General features: G+C 28.7%; 1 protein-coding gene across 1 annotated transcript; it reads right to left on the reverse strand.

The window, feature by feature from the left end:
• Positions 1 to 170: 170 nt before the first annotated feature.
• LOC110282867 (uncharacterized) lies at positions 171 to 20,671 on the reverse strand. Its single transcript, XM_043056359.2, has 12 exons — positions 20,581 to 20,671; positions 19,653 to 19,693; positions 19,037 to 19,146; positions 18,573 to 18,691; positions 17,847 to 17,924; positions 16,600 to 16,684; positions 14,444 to 14,555; positions 10,057 to 10,162; positions 6,665 to 6,796; positions 5,076 to 5,200; positions 1,058 to 1,173; positions 171 to 441 (listed from the first exon to the last, which is right to left on the reverse strand). The coding sequence occupies exons 1-11, from the start codon at positions 20,669 to 20,671 to the stop codon at positions 1,138 to 1,140; spliced, it is 1,035 nt and encodes a 344-aa protein (XP_042912293.2). The 3' UTR covers positions 171 to 441; positions 1,058 to 1,137.
• Between the last annotated feature and the right edge of the window lie 1,021 nt (positions 20,672 to 21,692).

A 21,692-nucleotide genomic window follows, 5' to 3' on the forward strand; every position in this document is an offset into this window, starting at 1 on the left:
ATCACTCAAATAAAATAGGACAAAGTATGAAAAATTTCTTATTAATTAATTTCATTTCGGAAAAAATATGGTGACTGAAGGTAAGAAATGCTAAAATTAAAATGGGGGACTTAGGAAGCATTTATAGGCTACAAAGAATACAAATTTAAAATAAAATACATAACACTTAATTTATGATCTTAGAAAATAAATATTTTATTGCTAGCTATAAGTAGGCTTGTAAAATAAAAGCATTATTTACAAAAAAGAAGTAATTCACATTCTTTGACATAAAATTGAATTCATTTTCTTACGAAAAATCAAACTAGAGTAAACTTAATTGTAAAAGATTAGCCAAGGGTCTCAATTCTTGTTTCCGAAACGTGTGGCAATGCCTTTCCGTGGGGAAATGAATGGAATTAAGTTGCTGGACGTCTTTTACTGTGTTCCATATACTTCTCTCTAAAAATAAATTAAGCCTTGTTATATAAACAAAAATATTTTATCGTAAAAATGAATGAAACTACTCAATTAGAAGAAAAATATAGAATTTAAATATTCACTCTATTAAAAGGAAGCATTAAATCGAGCAAATATTAAAATATACGAGAGCTTGTTTACTTATAGAATTAAAATTTTTTAAGAAAATAACTAAGTAACAAAAAAATTATGAAAAAAGTACGCTTTAATAAAATAAATAATAGGCTAAATTTTTTAAATTTCTCAATATAAAAATCATTATAAATTCTTAAGTAATAGAATGATATTTTAAAAAACTTTTTTTTAAAAAAGAAATTTAAGCATCTCCAATTCAGATTTTTCAAAAAAAAATAAGTATGCTTTATCAAAAATAAATTAATAAAAAGGATCATCATTACGAAAAAAACTTTTCTTTAAAAAGTAAAAATTAAAAGTCTTAAACATAGGACAAGATAAAAATAATGTGCTTAAATCAATTGTTTATACCTTGCTTGCCTATGTAACAAATAGAATACTTCAGTTATTTCTGAGTATGCCATGAAAAAAATACATCATTGAAAAAAATGATATGTTTAATTCTGAGTAAAATAATAATAACCTAGTTAAGTTCTAGTTCTGTTGTTGTTTTCGTGTCCATGGATCTTCAGATAACATCAAAGGTCTGGACTATTGTGGCCGCTAGCTTTGGCGCCTCTTGACAAGTTCTAGTTCTTCCTAGTTTATTAAAAATGAAATGTAATAGAGATTGAAGTTCGAATAAAACATTTCATAGAGATATTAAAAATTATGTATAGTACTATGTGACAGGGAAAAAAATGCTATTGAAATAAAATAATCAAAAAATAATGCAACCAAACAAAAAAGCTAAATGTAATTTTTTATAGTATTATTTAATAGCAAAATTTAAATACCTTCTGATACCTCATAAATTTATTATTGCAGTGCCTTTTACTGCAAGTTATTTTTACAATGTGTAAAGTAAAAGAATCCTATATGAAAACTTGAAGTTGTCAAAAATTTCAATATTCTTTAATGTTACTAAATACATACTTCATCTTTTTTATTAAAACAAGAACACTTTTAAAAATAAATTTTTATAGAAACTAGTATCTGCAGCAAATAGCTGATCTGATAAACTAAAAATTTTAAAATCTAAAAAATATAATTGCAACAATAAAGTCAGAAGATCCATCAAAAGTTAAGACCCCATAATGTTAGTTCTTGAAAATTTTGTTTACATATATCATGAAAAATGATTATACGAATTGAAAAATTATAGTACATTATAAAACTTATTTATCCAAAAATGTTATGATGGCTAGATACAAAATATAATTTTTCATTATTTAATCTACTAATGATTAATAAAATTGCGAATCAGATTACTAAAAAATGTTAGTATGCCTAAAAGTAAACAATATTGAATGACTAAATAAAAATAATAAACAATACAGATTTAAATTTTATGGAGAATTAAAAAAATTACATTTTTTCAAGCAAAATATAACAAGTTTTTTTTTCTTTCAATAACTCAAAAACAAAAAACATAACTTAAAATTTTTTGATAGTTACTAAATTGAATAAATTGGGATAACTGTGTGTAAAATAAGATGTCCCTAGGATTGAGCATAAATTCTTATTATGCTGCCCATAAATTCTTATTATTTCTTCGATTTCTTTTTGAAAACCTCACTTTTAAATAAATTTCCAGTTTCCTGTAAGAACGTAAAAATCAGCTAAAATAAGAGGAGCACCAATTTAAAACGTCTAATTATAGGGCCAATTTTTTATGTTCTTATGAAAAATAGGAGAAATGGTTATTCTACATTCTATAAATCTTCAAGCAAGTTATTATTTAATAACTGTTACATTTTGAATAATATAATTATTAATTGAGCATGAATAACTTAGCTGACAATGATTTTTTTTAAACATATTACAGTCAAATCATTAATTTTACAGTAGTATTCTTAATTCAAAATGATTCGAGGATTCATTATGATAAAAATATATATATGATATATATTGAAGCAAAGCATGAAATTTACCACTAAAATATTTGAAGTGAACTTTACATTATATCACACCTTTTGAAAGTGAAATTGTTGCGAGCGTCACACTGGTAATTATATTCTAAAAGAAATATAAGTGTCCATCTTAGATTTAAAAATTAGCTTGATAGTTTGAAGAAAAATTTCATACTTATTATAGAGAACACCAAACTTTTTTAACTGATAAGTTTCATCAATATATTAAAATCAAGCGACTTTCTAAACTATTCAAAAACAAAATCGGTTTAAATTTTTTAGTGAGTATAGTTGACTCTCCTTTCTCTGAAGCACCCAAATTTGCTTTGATTCCAAAACAACTGAACCGATTAAACTTTTTGTGACATTACGAACTATGAATTCGGCAACGGGTTTCAACTCTAAATTGAGGCCCTCAAGATCTCAGGAATACAAACACGTCCAAAGTGAACGGCAACAACACTGTAAAATTTGCATTTATTTATGTTCTTTCTGATTTTCGGTATTACTTTTATTTCTCCATTTTATAAACTATTTTTTGTGATTAGAATCCGTTTTATTAATCATTATTGTTTAAAAATGGGCCACAAAAAGAATTATCGTTCTAAAAAACGAAAATTCACGGGCAATAGATATTCTGTGAAAGGCAATCAACCTAATGTTGACACCTGTCATGTTGAAGTGAGAACTGCTAGCTGTTCTAAACTTTCAGCTGATTTGACAGATTTTGAAGCTAAAAAACCATCTGCTTCAACTGGTGAACTATTTGGTAATCGAATTTTCGATTTGAAGACTCTCATATCAGTCTTTGCATTGCTGTGTTGCCCAAACTGTTTAAAAACAGAACTAACCTTGACAGAAGATTCGAGATTTGGTCTGTGTAGCAACTTTTCTCTAAGGTGCCAGAACTGCACATTTCTAAAAGGATTTAGTTCAACAAAAAAGGTGAAAAATTTAAATCAAATAAATTCTATAACTGTCTTTGCTCTCGGACTGATAGGGAAAGGATTTACTGCAGGCAAAAAATTGTTCGCTGTGCTGGATTTACCCTTCCTTTCTAAAATGACTTTTAGGAACCAAGAGCACCTGATTTTAAAGGCTGCAACCTCAGTTGTACAGTCATCTATGAATGAAGCTGCTTCAGAGGTGAAATTTATGAAAGGAACATCACAGCAAAAAGTAATCAACTGCGGTGTTAGCGTGGATGGAACGTGGCAAAAACGTGGCTTTTCATATTTGAATGGCTGTGTTGGTTGTCTGTCGATAGATACTGGAAAAATACTGGACTTTGAAATTATGTCACAGTTTTGTTGAATTTGTGGATCGAAGCAAAACACAAGTTCTGCTAAGAAATTGAAACACGTTTGTCGGAACCACCATGGTTCTTCTTCAAGCATGGAAACTGTTGGTACGTTAAATATATTTCAGCGCTCTAAGAAATTGCATGGTCTTCGCATCACATATTATAGAAACCCAAAATAAATATTACCGCTGTGGTGCCATCATCGACGATAAGCCACCGATATTTATCGGGAAAATGCTTGGCTATCACAATCCTTTTGATAGGAACTTGAAAATACTTGGCAATACTTTTTTTTAGATGTTTAGGACTAGAAGATTTGCTAGCATCCCAAACCATTTCTATCAGCTCAGTATAGGACTTTGAATCAGGTAAACGTTGGCACAGATTTAATACGATTGCTGACGGCCTGATAAAAAGAAAGAATAACATTTGCAATCAAGGATCCAACTTTGTAAGGAAAGGACAGTAAGAAATATACTTACATTAAGTCTTCTTCTTTATGTAATATTTTAGCTGCTAAGTTCTGGGAATGTATTTTTAATTTCCTATCTTAAAATACAAAATAGTTTATTTTCATTCATTTTAAAACAAAGTATGCCGTAAAAACACTTGGTAAATAAAGAATTCTAACAACCAGCAAAGATTATTGAAACTTCTTTCAGAAAAATTTTGCACAATATTAAAATTTTAATTTGTTTATATATATATATATCATTTGTAATATAATAACTAATTATACCTATCATAGTCATTTGGATAATATTTTGTATTCTATTTATAAAATTAAACATCTTTGACAAATTATATCTCCTTTAAATAACAAATCAAAAACAAAAAAAATTTAAATGTTGTACAATCAAACATGCACAATTTGAAATTAAATTAGTTGATATACATAATATTCAATGTTTGTGGGAAAAATTGCAGCTCAAATTCAACCGCTTCCCTTATGAATTCTTTTGGAGAGAAAAAATGCAAAACATAAACATATTTTTTCTTTTTTTAATGAAAATTCAGTAACCATCGTATATGCAATCGCACACAGCACGTTTTCAGTCCCACAATCCAACAGCAAAACCCCCATACCAACCTTAGCATCAGAAAGTCCTTCACAAAGGCAAAATTTCTCCCAATACTTGATCCAGGAGCTTTCTTGCCTTCTGGATTGGGTTAAAAACTACAAGGCTACAGAGTTGAGCATTAGTAGTCATAAACCCAAAAATTGGGTTAACTGTTCAATGATGGTTATTATACATATATTATACATACATATATTATACATATACCGTTAATGGTTCAAGCGTAAGAACTTTAGTTTTGAGATCTTCTAATGTTGCATCACTCGAGATTTCTACGTCACCCAAGTGATAACTTCTGTAGCTATCTTGAGAACTACCAAGACGGTGCAAATCTAGAAACAAAAAAAGATTCTATTACAACACTACATAATAAAATTATTGGTCAGGATAATGTAGCCAAATCTTCCACACAAAAAAATAAGCACATAGCTGCCAACATAGAGAGAGAAAAATCCAGTAGATTTTACGAAATAATATAAATTTCACAATAATTGTTGCATAATGTGCTAAATATTTTAGAAGTAGGAAATTCTAGGGATTTTCTTAGTCATCAAAGTAGAAAAACTGCAATATTCTATAGTTATGATTGGCATTAAACATACTTGAAATGTTATGTATTACGTTTACTCATAATTTCAAACATAGTTCAAAGATTTTTTAAAAGTAATACAAAAAGATTACTGTGAGTAAAAATAAACTGAACATTTTAGAACAAAAAAAGTTTTGGACTGATTTCTATAAATGAAGTTCACTTCATTATGTATTAGTAATACTTTTTAATTATTCAAGCAATAATCTGCACAAAAAATTAATTTCAAAAGGGATTTTTTAAGGAAACTCACTCAATTTTTGGAATTTTCTAAATTGTACAAAAACCAGGAGAATTTTAAATAAACCAGTAGACCAGGAGAAACTGGCAAAATCCAGCAGTCTACTGGAAAATCCAGTAGAGTTGGCAGCTATGTAAGCACCTTTAAAGTACATTTTAGGCACTCAAAAAATATATTTTTAAGCACAATATACATTAACAAAATTCAAAATAATTTTCAAAGACTTTACATGATAATGATATAATAACCAGTTTATATTTTCTTGATTAGCCATTATAAAATGCCTGAGAAATTATTCGGTTCAATATCAGAGGGTGGAAAATGAAGCCTGAAATTGAGAATATCTTGAAAAATGCAGCAGAGTTTCACATAAGAGTGCAATAATCTGACCAAACAAATTCAGTAGACGCACATGCAAACTTCCAAGTATTTCATCAAACTTGTAAAATTATTGGCACTTTCATACACTATGAACCGACGGTACGCTGAAATGGATTGTGGTTGAATGAATTGTGAAAATTTTGAATAGAACAATTTGAAAAGCACACTATTGCATATTACAGGATGAAAATAGACAAGTTTAGGAAAAAAATCTCATTTTCGAAAAGGGAAAATTAAGCACATTTTAAAAGCACCTTTAAGGGTTTTTAAAAAACAAAAATAAGCACTTTTAAGTACTTTTTAAAAATGCTATGCAACATGTTGCATTTATAAAATAAAGTAGCGATTCACCCCCTGCTGAAACAGTTTTTTCCTAGTTAATTACATATTAGCTCAAATTCATAAAAAGTAACGTAAAATTAAATCCTTCATGCTTGTTGACCCAATATAGATTTCTGGGATGTTATTTCAGTATCAGTGCTCTGTATTGTTTAGTAAATTAATAAACAATATTTATTACATATATATTTTTTAAGTTTTTAGAAAATGTATTATTAAGGATAGATAAAATAAAATGATTCTCACTTTCTATTCCATTACTGCTAACGTTAGATGAAAACATTTCCAAATTTTGATAAGAAAAAATGGAAAAATGAAGAATTTCTTTTGCAGGTTCTCGTCCCTCCAAACCATTGAAGTTATCCCCATCTTGTTTACCTACAACACAATATTATATCCTTTATTTTTACATAGTACTGTGCCCTGTGGCAGAATTTTTTCGGGCTTTCTGCGACAAACTTCCCTAGCACTAATATTTTGTTTTAAGATACTTTTAATTATAACAATTACTAATTTAAAGTAACATTGTGCATACAGAAGAAAGTATAGAATATAAATGTTTAATTGTAAAAGTAATATTTTTATAATTCTAATATCATATGCAATTTTCTCGCATTTTGTAGACGAAAAAATGCACTAATTATTTCCTCTTTCGATTTTTGTAAATCATTACACAAATTAAAATTCGTAAATAAATGAAACAATAATAAACTAAAATTTGTACACAAATTAAAAATCGTAATTTGGCAGCAACTGCCAAAATAAAGATCACTTATCATGCGAATAGGACTACTTAACAAAGAGATTGTCAAATAAGACTTTTTAAAAGAGAGATTCTCAAATAAGTGTGTATGTAAAATATGGAGTTCTTTAAAGGAAAAAAATGAAAGAAAGAACCTAATTTCTTGAGCGAACCGTCTTTTAAACTTTCGTGATTTAAGAATTTTTTATTTTAGATTATCATTTTGAAATTCTACCTGAAGTCACTGCCGATATTTTTTTTAAAGTCTCAAATGATAATTGAAAAATCCTGATTATTTCTTTCCTCTCTGATGCGCAAGAAAAACATATTTGAAAAAAATTCTGCAGAAAAAAAAAACTTTTTTCAAGAAATTATGCTGAAAAACAGGGAGCGTAGCCAAATTTTGTTAACAAGAAATAAACACTTTTTAAGCATTTTTCAAGAACTCAAGAAATATTTTCAAGCACTTTGAAAAATTTCATAATTCGACAGGTTAGCAAGTTTTTGAGAATTGATGGTTGCATATGGTTTTATTTACAGTGACGAACACGATGGCGCAATACAAACGATTAAATTAATAAGAGAAAGGAAGTTTTCGATCGCTGGAATTGAATCAATTTTCTCTCTCTATTGAGAGAGAAAATTGACAATGTTTAGTTGGTCCCCGTAATCAGCAAAAATTCTAGAAATTTTTTGGTTCTATTACAAAGGATGGAAAATGAAGTCTGAAATTGAGAATCTCTTGCAAAATGCCGCAGGGTTGCACATGAGAGATAAAATTCTTTACCACTGAAACCAGCTCAGTATAGGCAAGTGCGGACCTGCAAGTATCACATCAAGCATGTAAAACAAATGGTGTTTTCATACACTGCAGACCAGCGGTATGCCGAAATAGATTAAGGTTGAATTAATTGTGAAAATGTTGAATAGGGCAATGTATTTTGCATAATTTGTCGCAAAAATCAACAGGGTAAAGCAAAATATCACATTTCAGAAAAAGGGAAAATTAAGCTCTATTTAAAAGCACCTTTTAGGTCTTTTAAAAAATGAAAGTAAGCACCTTTAAGCACTTTTTAAAAATGCTACGCACCCTGTAAAGCCTAAATTTTCACCATCCCTAATGAAAAATCTTTCTGTAAAAACTATGTAATGCTCTGCAACAGTGTTGCCGTGTCACCGCAATTCTGCCACCACTGTAATGTTGATTTTTTTTTATATTCCTGTACAAGGAAATATCACATAAATATTATATTTATATATTAACAATGATGTAAATAAGTTCCTTTATAATAGTTCTGGCAACTAACGCAAAATACAAAAATTTTTTGATTAGAAGAGGAGAAAAACAGAAGAATTTCATAAACTATTAATGGAAGTGTCACTAATAATAATGTACTTGATTATTGAGGAAAAAAAGTTTCAGGTAAAGGGCATAAAATTAGTTACAAAATTCATGCTTAAAATTTTTTGGTGGGATTTTCAAAATATTCCTTAAAAAAATTAAAATGTTGAAAAAAATGATTTTGTCAGCATGTTTTTAAAAAAAGCTATTAAATTTTTTTTTGCAAGTTATGTAATGGACATCGACCATGTAAGGGCTTCAAGTTGCACACCTCTACATTACATTAATCAAAATATATGTGTTTAATTTCCGATAACTTGTTTTATTACAGTACACAGTAAATTTAATTTTCAAAATGATTGTCAATTAAGTGCTAAAGTAATGCAATAAGTTCCTTACAACTAGAGCCAGGATTTGGATAACCTGAAAAATCTCCAAAAGCCCATAAAAATGTAAGTAATGCCCCATTAATTATATAACAAATTTTGAAATAAATGTTTATGAAAAAAATAATAAAAAAAGAAAACATATTGGTACTCAAACATAATAATAAATGGAAAAAGATATATTCCAAGAATGTAAAAATACTCTAAAATGCAAAAAAAAAAAATCTTAAAATCTAAAAAATACAAAAAGAGACAAATTCAAAAAAATGCATATATCATCTAAATTCAGGCCTTACTTAAAACATTCAGCCTCATTAGTTTTCTACAAAGGTTTTAATTTATTAAATCTTCTAGAAAAATGAATTCTTTAAATCTCTAGATGTATTTTATGTACAATTCATTTGCATTATATAAAAGCATTGCAACGTATAAAAATTATTTTTCGAAATTTAGCTTCAATTGAATACATTATATTTCTTTAGTCCATTAATTGACTTTTACCCCTCCTAAATTACCGTGGAAAAAAAATTAGGTGGTCAACTTTTACATTCATTGATAACTACATGAATTAACAAGAAAGTCACAAGTGAAATTATTATTATTGAGGCAGAACGTATGGCAGCTTATTTAACTTAACTACTAAAACCATATTTTTCGATTTGCAGGTACTAACCCCATATTTTGATAGAGAAAAATTAGAATCCACCAGTAAAAAGTAATATTCAGTCAGAGAAGATGCATATTTTTTAGTGTCGAAGTTTTCTTTCTCATACTTGTTAAAACTAATTAATTAGCACATTTGAGGTCAAACTTATTAGCCATTAAGATTTTACAAACAATTATAGGGTATAATCAATGCTCTGTATAAGTAAAAGAAGCTGAATAAAGAAACGAATGGTCATATTATAGAAGCTGTAAAATGCGAGAATATCACCAATATCATATTAGATAAAAAATTATATAGTTTATTCTTTTGTAAACACAGAGCTTTTGTTATTTTAAATTAGTAACAAATATGTTTGTTATTATTAAAAGTATCTTGCAGAACAATATTAGTGATAGACAAAAAGCTTGTTTTCCTGTGTTAGTTTAGATAACAATATAAAAGCAGTTTACTATATAAAAGAGACATATTTAATTTGATAATAAATCAAGATGATGAAATTACCTGCAGTTTTTTCTCTATATTTGAAATACCATTTAGCGAACTTGAGACATGTCTTATGACTGATGGTATGCACGTATTTGTTCCTCAATATTTTGGAAATCATACCCTAAAATAATAGGTAATAATTATGTTTTAATCATTGTTATTGAACTAACACATTTCAATTATAGAACATTACATAAATACATTGAAATAGATATATATTGTTTTAGGTAACTTATGAAAAAGTTGCTTGTATAATAACAAAATCGTTTGGAAATGATTAAACAGTTTTCCAAAATTTTTTTCCTATCTTTGTTATATTGCATTTAACATTAATGTTAAATTTATAGTCGTAACAAATCATGGGCAAATATCATAATACATACAAACGTTGGTTGCAAAAAATTTGTAATTATCTCGGAAAATTTTACGGTATTACTCATTATATATTTAAAAAAATAGAACTATGTTGAAATAGAATGGTTAAAATAGAGTTTGACAGTCAGCATCAAAGATAAAATTAACAAGTGTGATTTTTATAAAAATATTTATTAAATATTAGCATTCTAACTTTCTGATCGACTTAGATTTTAGATATATAACGAAAACCAAACATAAGGTAAAAGGTAAGTCAATAACTAGTTTTATTGTTAAAAAACTGCTAAATTTAAAGAAATATATGCTGGGATAGTAATCCATATAAAATTTTAAAAAATTCTTAATTTTCAAAAATTTTTTGCTAAAATTAAGTTGACAAAAGGGTTGAAATTGGGTGAAGGGTTGATTGTTAATAAATTGTTTGCAGATTTCTTTTCTTTCTTTCTTTCTTAGATTTTGAGTTCACAGAGAGTTTTTCATTTTATCAAAGTTTGATCATAGGTTACACCTCTCAAATTCATGAAATTCGGTAATATACTGTATCTGTGAAATTTTTGAAACATATCGTTTCTTGAAGCAAAATAACAATTGTGACAAATCTATTATCATTCAAAGCTTTCAACAACCTTTTCAAAAAAAAANTTGACAATATTTTTTTTTAATTTTAACATTGTTGAAAGATTGAGTAGATGAAAATTCTAAAAGATGTTTTTTGAATTCAGTACTTTAAGTTTATTGAGCCTTATCATTAATTCACATAATTTTTGAAGGATAGGCATAATTGTATAGATATAACATACACAATATCAGGGGAATAACAATTTGATTCTCACTCAATGATTTTCGTAGATTGCTTCCATTTACATAAAGAATAACTTACTTATTTTTTAAAAGGAAGAAATCATTAACATGTATTTCTAAAAATACATGTTAATGCCTTCTTACGCTATTAGCAAAATGGAAACAAAATAGTGCTAAAAATTTTGATCAGATTTTAACATACTATGTTTCTTGATACACCACACACTTGTTGATTAAATATTTAAGACTTTAAAATCATAAGATAAAAAAAACTTAACTTTCTTGTAAGCTTTCTTCTATGCTCGATCGAAAAACAAGATAAGCACACGGCTTTTAATTAAAATAAAAAATTCAGAAAGTTCTACAAATAAAGACTATGCTTTGCCTTTCAATAGGTGAAGTCTATAAATCCAGTTTCCTACCACTTAATTAAACTGATTTTGTTTTAGCATTTGCACTCTTGATGTTTTAATTAATTATCATAAGAAAGGTTTTTTAGAGTTGTGCTCAAATATTAGTTGGAAAATGCACATGGTCTTTTGTACTATTGCCCCATTTTAATATGGTACCAAGAGAGAGATTTTTGTAGGCTATTTCCCAACAGATATTACAAAAGAATTTTGGATTTTTTCCGACTCCTCTAGCATCGAAAAACTCTACTATTACTTAGCACTGTCTTCTACCCAGGTCTGAGAAATTTGAACACTTGACAAAATAAATTAATGTAGCACCTCATATTTGTTTAAATAAATTAATATTTTTCTTAACTCTACATTATATAAATTAACGTTGTTATATAATGTTATATAAATTAATGTCCCTTAAATAATTAATGTCTTATACACCTGGTGTACAAGTCGATCCATACTTTTGATCACGAGATAGCAGATTTCTGCTTTGTCGGTATTATAAGTCTACCACTCCACATAATTCATTCCACATAATTTTTCGGCATTGAGAATCGGACAAGCAATAGTTGATTTTTCTACTGAGCAGAGAGTGTTGTTTCTCGGCTTTCAGTTGGCAGATTCACCAGGTCTTAAACATAAACTCTCGGAGCGTCTTGTTAAATTGTGGTTTACCTATTGTAGAACACATTCAGATTTTTTTGAAAGGATATAAACAAATACTTTCAAATTAAAACACTTTTAATAAATTCCGTGATCTTCAAATGAAATTCGGCAAAATGAGAGGGTGACAAAAGATTTTGGGTGTACGTAATTTATCTACGTCTGCAATTTTGTTACGTTTGATTGAACATGGGGGAAAAGAATCCTTCCAACTTTTCCATCTACTAAGTTTCAAGAATGACTCAGTCATTTTTGTTCAAAAATGGCAGAGAAAGCAAGCAAAGTTTTCCCCAGTTTTCTTCAAATGGAATAAGAGATTTGAAACTATACAGCTAATTATAATCCTACTTAATTATTGAATAAAAAATGGTTGTAATTTAGCTGTTCCAAGTAATTTCCGAATTCCAAGTAAAAATTTGTATTTCCACTTCACTTTTTTTTAAATTTTATTATATTTTCAAACAGTATAGTAATGTAGTTTTCTTTTACTACCCTTCCACATTACCTTTGATTGACGGTATCATAATGAAAACTGCAGATTTGTTCCCAACAAACGTATGGCATTTATTGATGGAATAACTCATATATTTTCCATTTCAGGTTTGAATATCTTTACGTTTGTAAATATTGTCTGCGTGTGTGGTTAATTTCAGATAATTTCATTTTTCAGTCTAAATATCTGTACTTTTCTAAATATCGTTTGCTTATTAATTGAATTATTCTCTCTTTTGTTTTTGGCAACTATTGGAATGTCATGTTTACTTTTGATGTGTTTGTTCTATGTACTACTTTTCTATGTGATGTTTTATTCGAACGGATATTAAGGAGAATACATACAAGAGAAAACACAGATTTTATGGTAATTCATAGAAACGAAATCGATAGTGCAAGCACAGGGAAATTGCAGAAGAATTTATCAAAATGATCCTCCATCCAAAAGCAGCAAAGAATTTTCTAGGAACTGGAAGTATCGCAAATAAGAAATGTTCTGGACGTCCCTGCACAAGTGATTTTGACGTTGAGCATGTCAGACAGACATTTTAGACAATCCTAAAAGATCTGTGAGATCAGCGGCAAGAGAATTGGATATGCCAATTTCGACGGTGTACAAGGTTATTAAGAAACAACTAAGACTGCATGCATACAAAGATCAAATTGTTCAAGGTTTGGAACCGAATGATAGGCCTAGGAGGATGGCGTTAGCAACAAATATGGTAGGAAGGATAGAAGATGATACTGATTTCCTGAAGCTTGTGGGATCTGAAAACCGCCATGAATACCGTGAGACACAAAGGGATTCCCCAAAGGTTAATGCGTGGTGTGGACTCGTGCATGACCGAGTCATTGGGCCTTTCTTTTTTACAGAAAAGACGGTCTCATCAGTCGTATACTTAGACATGTAGGAAAACTTTGCATTTCCACAACTAGGAGAGCTGCAGCCACATGTCTTTTTGCAACAAGATGGTGCACCACCTCATTTGGGGTATCATCGTTCGAAGTTCTTTAAATGACAATTTTCCGGGAAGATGGATTGGGCGAGGAGGTCTAATTCATTTGCCACCCAGATCACCTGATATAACACAGCTGGACTTTTTCTTTGGGGATTTATGTTTACAGGAGGATCGTCTGGAACATTGATGACCTAAAAGCCACAATTACGACCGCAATAGCCTCTGTAGATGCCGACATGCTTGTCGCTACCTGGCGTGAAATTGACTTTCGACTTGATATTCTCCGTGCGACAAAGGGTGCACAGGTGGAACTTCATTGTCAAGGGTCATGAAACTTTTTGAATCTGTCTAACAATTTATGTTATTACTTTTAATCTATCTTTATTATCTTAAGAGTTATTAAACATCAAAATGGGTTCGGGACTTTATTAACACCCTGTGTATTAAAGTTTACTCTCAACACAAGGGGAGAAAAAAAATTCACCCACCTTTCCTTCTACTAAATTTCAAGGATGAATATAATTTCCACATTTCGCTTCTATCATTTAAATCAAAATGGTGGGATAATGCGAACATTTTTTCCTAATTTTTTGGATAGTGGATAAAATCTTCTATACTATAGTTTTTAATTGGGTTTTTATTTTTTTATAACAATAAATGCATAAAAGTTATAGTAAATAAAATTAAATTTATAGATATACTCACGTGAGAAAGAGGGCATAACTTCCCAAGTTCATATTGATGTATTTCATCAGCAAGTTTAAAAATAACTCCTCTTACAGTTTGATCGCACCATTGTTCAGGATTCACTGGGATACTAAACAAAGAAAATAATTACAATTTCAGATGAAAATTCATTGCTATACATAGAGGTTAATTATAACAAATGCTTTGACCAGGGATGAGAGTAGTCAGAAAGTAAAAAAGAGGAAATTTAAGAATGATTATATGCATATATACACAAAAATTTGACAAATAAAGTGCAATTTTTAAACTTGTAAACCACGTGATTATAAATTCCGATGATTAATTTAAAAATTTTATGAATCCCGATTTGAAACTATATCGAATTTTAAGAAATGCGAAAATACAAATCATGATGCGTGATTTTCAGATCATGTAAATACGAAAATCGATGTTTGATATTACAATCGCTAAAACGACTCACAACATCGGAATTTAAGCTCACGTGAATACAAATCGCTACATAGGGTTTTAAAAGAGCATAAATACAAATCGCGATATTGATATTTTAAATCTCATAAATAATAATCGCAATGTACGATAGTTAAACCGCCGGAATAAGAATCGCAACGTTCAACTTTTAAATCAGGTTAATGAGAAAATCTATGTTTGATAGTAAAATTGCGATTTTAAAAATGCATAAATACAAAACACGATATTGGATTTTTGAATCTAGTAAATTTTTTTAGTTTGCTTTCATGCCAGACAACAAGGTCACGACGTCTGAATATGAATAAAAATACGAGCTATCAGGCAGACAAATAAAAATGCAGAAAATCTTATTTTCTGTGCGTAAAAGCGGAGAAAATAGCTAAAATAAGTAAAAATACGGAAGGGTTAGCAGCTAGGACTTAGTTTGATTTTTCTGTTTATCTTTAAAAATCGTAATTAAATGTAATTATTTTATTTCAGCGACTGAATTTTCAAACAAAAAAGAAGCGATATTTATATATAAAAAAAAAAAGAAAAAACGAAACTTTTAGAGAATTTGAGTTTTTGATAAAAAGGCTGAAATTGGAGAGGCAAAAGCAAAAAAAATCTCATCCCCTTATTAAGGTCAACCAGTTTTATCCCAAGGAAATGATTTTAAGAGAAACTTTAGAGGGAGGAATGAAGACTTCAATACTTTCGCTCCACGGAAATTAAATTCTTCATAAAATATTTTAACTTGTTAAAAAAAAATTTCGCTGAAATTAGCGGAAAAAATTTAAAAATCTGAAATAAAGTGGAAATCCGCGAAAGAATCACATCCCTGTTTCACAGAATATGTTCATAAGAGAAAAATATTAATATTTTAGTAAATATTTTATTAGTTAAATAGAACAAGTAAGAGAGTGGCAGAAAAACTTAATACAAGAGTTCGCTTGTTCATACAAGGGAAAAACTAAAGTGTGCAAAATATAAGTGGCAAAAATCCCTAATTCTACTTTGACTATCTTAGTCTTTTCCTCCTTAATCATTGGTGTACATTGTATGTAATAGAAAGCGGACTGTAATGGTTTTATTAAACATTTATTAAACAAAACTTAATAAAACAAATGAACTATATACACGAAAAAAATTATTATGACTGCTGCAATAGCAGTAAACAATGAAAAGTAGCCAATGAGAGAGCTGACAAGTGAACTTCCTTGTTCAAAGTTCTTGAGTAAAAAAATGCCTGCTTCTCTGATAGAGATGCAAAGTGGAGTGCGATAAAGGTAAAACGCATAAGTGTATATTTTTGATATCTAACAACTGGAAAAAAATTAAACTATTTTGTTTTTTTCTAATTTTGTACACACCAACGTGTCGTGATGGGAGACCTATAGCATGGTCAATATTTTAATTGAATAATTTGTGAATAGTTTTTTTTAATAAATGATTTAATCAAAGAACAATTAACTGGCTTTTAAACTATCGCTGTACAATAATTTGTTAAATGGAAAATTTCTTGATAAGTTATATTTTGTTATTATTGCACTACCAAAGTCAAGTACGGTTTCTTAATGTGGACCTAAGTTAGTTAAAAAAAATATAAAACATAAATAGTTGCAGAATATTCTAAAAAGAATTATTTAAATTAATTAAATAAAAGTATTTTAAATTTTTTTTAAAAATGAAAGTGGAACACATACAAATCCAGGCAAGGTTCTTCAAAGCTTGTTGTTGTATTGCATTGACGTGACCTTCCACTTTCTGGGTCAGGAACTACCAGGCGTTCTGAAATAATATATTGAAACATGAGTGTATCCTTAAGATAATCCAAGATTTGAAACAAAAAGAATGATCTTTAATTGTTCCCATAAATTATATGTAATAACAGGGGTGGGATTTTGGATGTTCTAAACTGGTTTGGAACAGGACAGTTTTACTGTCTTAAACTGTCCTGAAATGTATTAAAGTTTCCAAAACCTTGGTAAAAGGTAAAAATCCAATGCGTTTAACCATTATACACCACAAAATAATTACATATAATAAATATTTAATACTTTTTATACAGTTTGTTTTAATTTAATAAAGGAAAAGAATATAAAAGGAGAAGATTTATAATTTTGGAAGTTTTACAAGTCATTGAACAATAAAAGTGATTACCTTTAAATATAAACAAATATGTCTTAAATACTGATAAATTATGTTTTTGCATAAGGATAAATAATGATACATTAAAGATAATAATAAACTTTTTTAACAAAGCAAAAAATGTTCTTCATTTTGTTTCTTGTTCAAAAATTAACATTTATTTTGCAAAATACTTTTTTTAAAAATGTGACATAGTTGGATTAAATAGGTTTTGGACAGGACAGTTTAACTGTGAATTAATCCATTCTGTCTTAAGTCTAGCAAACTCTGTTTAAAAACAATCTATTTTTGGCACATGACAGTTGTTGGTAATTTTATTTACAAGTAAACCAGAATTTCTTTGTGAAAAAAATGCAGCCAAAAATCTCCGATATTATGATTCTGTTATTTGTAAAGCCATCTCTTAAACTACATTGCCTTATGTTTGTATTGATAAATATCAATTGATATTGTTCATTTTTCATTCAAAAAATTAAAGTACGGGAATGATGAAGTTTTCATGAAGTGAAGTTTGACACCGCTGTAAAATTAAAAAGTAGAGGGCAATACCAAATAATAAAAAACAGCCATTAATTTTTTTTTAATTGAACTAACTTTGATCTTTATGGAAGGAGAAAATCAGAATTTATGATGTTAGGTAATATCAGAGAGAAAGTCATTGTACACTTTCTTTTAATTCAAACATTTTGTTTGATTCTAAAATATAATTGAAAACCAAATTATGAATACATTGAAATGAAATGATTTTATATCACCAACTATCTGATAATTCATGTGCTCTTATTTCATGTGCTATACGTACCCTTAATAGACTTTAGAGGACTGTATGGCCATACAGGTGTCTTGATTGTAGATGTTGAAGCATTTATTTCTTCTGAGCCTAAATATAAAACAATTCCAATTTCAGACTAAAAATAATTTATGTACAACATAAAACCTCTTAAGAGATACAACCTCTTGAGAGGTTTACTAATTCTGTTTATTGGTTACATACATATTAATCCTGTTTATCATTTAAATATTATTAGAACATTTTTTAAATGAAAACTGTTTTCTCCATTAAACTTTTTGCCATTCTGTCACGGCCATTCCGTCAAAGATGCTAGCTAACTTGAAGTTAATTTTACAAATTTGCATTTTACATTGCTTACACATTATACTAAAAGTAAAAAATAGTTCAGAAAAATAATAGCTGCAAAATTCTCAGAAGCTACCAGCTCTAAGCAGCATGCCAAAAGCTTGGTTGCCAAAATGTCATTTGTCACACAAATAAAAAGCTCATAAAATTAAAATTTTAAAAAAATAGAAAATTCTTTTTCTTTTTTTTTTCAGTTTAGGAATCACATTATGCCAATAATAATGATTTACATGAGGAAAAACTATGTTTATTTGAGATTAGATGCATCGAAACTTCATTCACTTATTATTTTGCAAGTTAAGATGTCATTCCGTCACATATGGAATTGCCCTTCTATAAACAATAACAAGACGGCAATTATTACTACAACTTGAGATAGAAATTCTTTACCCTTTTGTTCCTCATGATTATTAGTTTCTGTCAGAAACACTGATTTGGCGCTTTCATCTTTTTCGGGGATTTTCACATTCTGGGATCTGGGAGTTTCCTCTAAATCATCAGAACAATATCTAAAAAGACAATGATCATGGGAAATTACAATGAATGCTCAATGTAAAAACCTCCTAGTGATGGTTGCAAAAAACCCACCCTAAAGTGAGTTTTTCTAAAATATGATATCTTTTTAATCCACTATTATATTAAAGAGCGGTTCTATTGAAATATATATGCCGTCTAGCAGAATATATATAGGCAGAAATAGGTGTTATAACCTGAGGCCGCTATATCGTGAATACATTAAAATATAGCAAATATTTAAGACATAAAAACCATAATTTTTTAATCCACTTTTTTAGCACTTATGTGCAGCTTATAAATTATTTAAAACCTATCAACACTTAGAAACAACTACTTACATTGTTGAAGAATTTAGTTGATTCACATCAAGGTAATTTACCACTGCATCTAAATCACAAACCAATTTTTGCAAAGTTGGGGCCAAGTCTTTAACTTTGTCGTGAGCTATCTGCCGAAAGAAAATATTATAAGCATTTGAAGTTTTGCATAATCTGTCAGTAAAAAATTTGAAGTAAAACATTTTAATCTCATATATTTTTTAATGCATATAAATTACTAAAAATTAAAATTAATTAAACAAATTTTCTGGTTTTTACATTATAAATTATATAATTAAAGAATTGCATAATTTATTTACTATACTACATATTATATATTTAAGTTGGTTATTTAAATACATAAAATATATAATAAATCTTTTGAAAATATCGAAAGAAAAGAAAACATGTTTTTTTCCTTCATTATTCCCAAATAAGAATTAAAAAAATCACGAGCATTTCTCTTCCCTCTGGTGTGCAAAAAACGCATCTATTGAATATAATTATGGAGGGGGGGAAAGTATCTTTAGAACATTTATGCAGGAAAGAATTTTTTTTTACTTCATTCTTCTCAAATAAGAATAGAAAAATAACATTTTCCCCCTCTCATGTAAGAAAAAGGCTTTCTTTCACTGACCTGAGTCAAAACCTGTCCTTCACAGTGACCCGACACCCCAACTAGGAATAGTTATTCTGCGTTACCATAGTCATCCCCACGGGACCAGATGTATGGCATGGGGAGTTCTTTAGATAAACTATAAATTAATAAAAACTATAAATGGACAAAAATTTATAGTCATTAATTCTTAAAGAAGGGAAGGCAATTGGCACTGAGTGAAAAAACACGTTACAAGTTTACATCTTTATTTTGATCTGGTATGTTGCCAACAAGAAAAAGCATATAAGGAAAAATGAGCTTTTGTAAACTATAAATAAAGGGAGAAGTTTATAACTTACATGCTCGGGTATTGATTTCTATTACTCCTCCTTACCAGAGCATAAAAAAAATTATACTGACAAAAATCTGCTACCTCAAAAAATTATAGTTGACAAGACATAAGAAAAATGAGGTAATACTTCAAGATATGTACACAAAAATATAACCAGTGGATGATACTTCTAACAAAAACATACAAAAGTTAAGCTGGGACATATAATTCAAAACAAGAAAATTCCATTATATTTAGAGATAAAAATAGATGCACTTCAAAGAGTAAAATAGAAGGGATAATACTCTAAAAGAAAAAGTTTAGTACAAAAGCTTAAAAATGGCAGGCAATCTTGATTAAAAACAGTTTAGAATGTACTAGGTAAAACAAAAAAAATACTGATAGAACTAGGCTTCATATCAATAAGTTAAAAGAAACATATCACAGATAATTGGAATGCATATTACAATTAATCCTTAAAGCCAAAATAAGTTCTTAAATTTGTTAAACCCTTCTTAGCAACATTCTTAGTTAGAATGTTTGCAACAATGTCTTTCAAAGGGATATGTATAAATTTAATGGCTTTCTGTTCGACCAAATCACGAATAAAGTGATACCTGATGTCGATGTACTTACTGCGTTCAGATGTTATCTGGTTCTTTGCGATGAGCATGGCAGCTTGATTATCCACACTGATCCTTATTGGCGATGACACAAAGGTTTTCATGCCCAGTCCCAACAACAAGCTTTGAACCCATTGCACTTCCTTACTAATATGAGTCACTGCCAAATATTCTGCCTCGGCAGAAGACAAGGTGAGTAGTTGTTAGATCCTGCGAAGATACTTTTTCACCAAATCTAAAGAGCATGCGCAATACGTTCCTAAATGACTTGTATTACGATACTCTTTCACCAAATCTAAGCGCATGGGCAATACGTTCCTAAATGACGTATATTACGAAGCTTGAGCTTGGCTATTTGGTTCTATTCCGATATATTTTGTGCAAAATTAATTTTTAAAAAGCATACACAGCAGCTATCTTGTACTAAATTGTTTTCGTCGTATTTCTGATACTTTTTCTTATTTCATTATTTTCTATTTTATTATTCGTTATCACATGTTATTTATTTATCTTGTGGATTGAACTTGCAATGTAATTTTATGTGAAGAATGCTTAACTTTATTTTTAAAATACATATCCAGCAGCTACTAAATTGTTTTCGTCATATTTCTGATACTTTTTTTTTATTTAATTATTATTTGATTGCTTTTTATTTCGTTTGATCTCCACTGGTTGCAAAATGTAAATAGAATGTTAAATTTTTTTTTGCAGAACAGAATACTGCTGTAATATAAATTACTAATATTACTGTTATTACTAAAGAACTTGTTAAAAATACTTCCGATTCACAATCATTCTAATGACATTAAATTACTTACTTAATAAAATGTTTAAAACTTGCAATTGTTTATCAATGCATAGTTTATTTCTCTTTTTGTTTGTAATAAAAATATACTTTCCTAACTTGATTTTAAAAACATATCCAAAAGGTGCCAATTATTAAACTTCAGGTATGAAACAGGGCGGCCACTCAAATCACGTTTCAAATTTCTATGATTTTTCCAGTAAAAATCTTACAATTTCCAGCTCAGCGTGTTTTTTTCTCTGCTAAAGTGTAGTATAAGTACGAGAAGAGTGTCAATATTAGTGTATAAGTCAACATAATAATATCATTTACAATGTTAC

The sequence above is a fragment of the Parasteatoda tepidariorum genome, chromosome 7 (genome assembly GCF_043381705.1).
Source record: "Parasteatoda tepidariorum isolate YZ-2023 chromosome 7, CAS_Ptep_4.0, whole genome shotgun sequence".
Classification (NCBI taxonomy): Eukaryota; Metazoa; Arthropoda; class Arachnida; order Araneae; family Theridiidae; genus Parasteatoda; species Parasteatoda tepidariorum.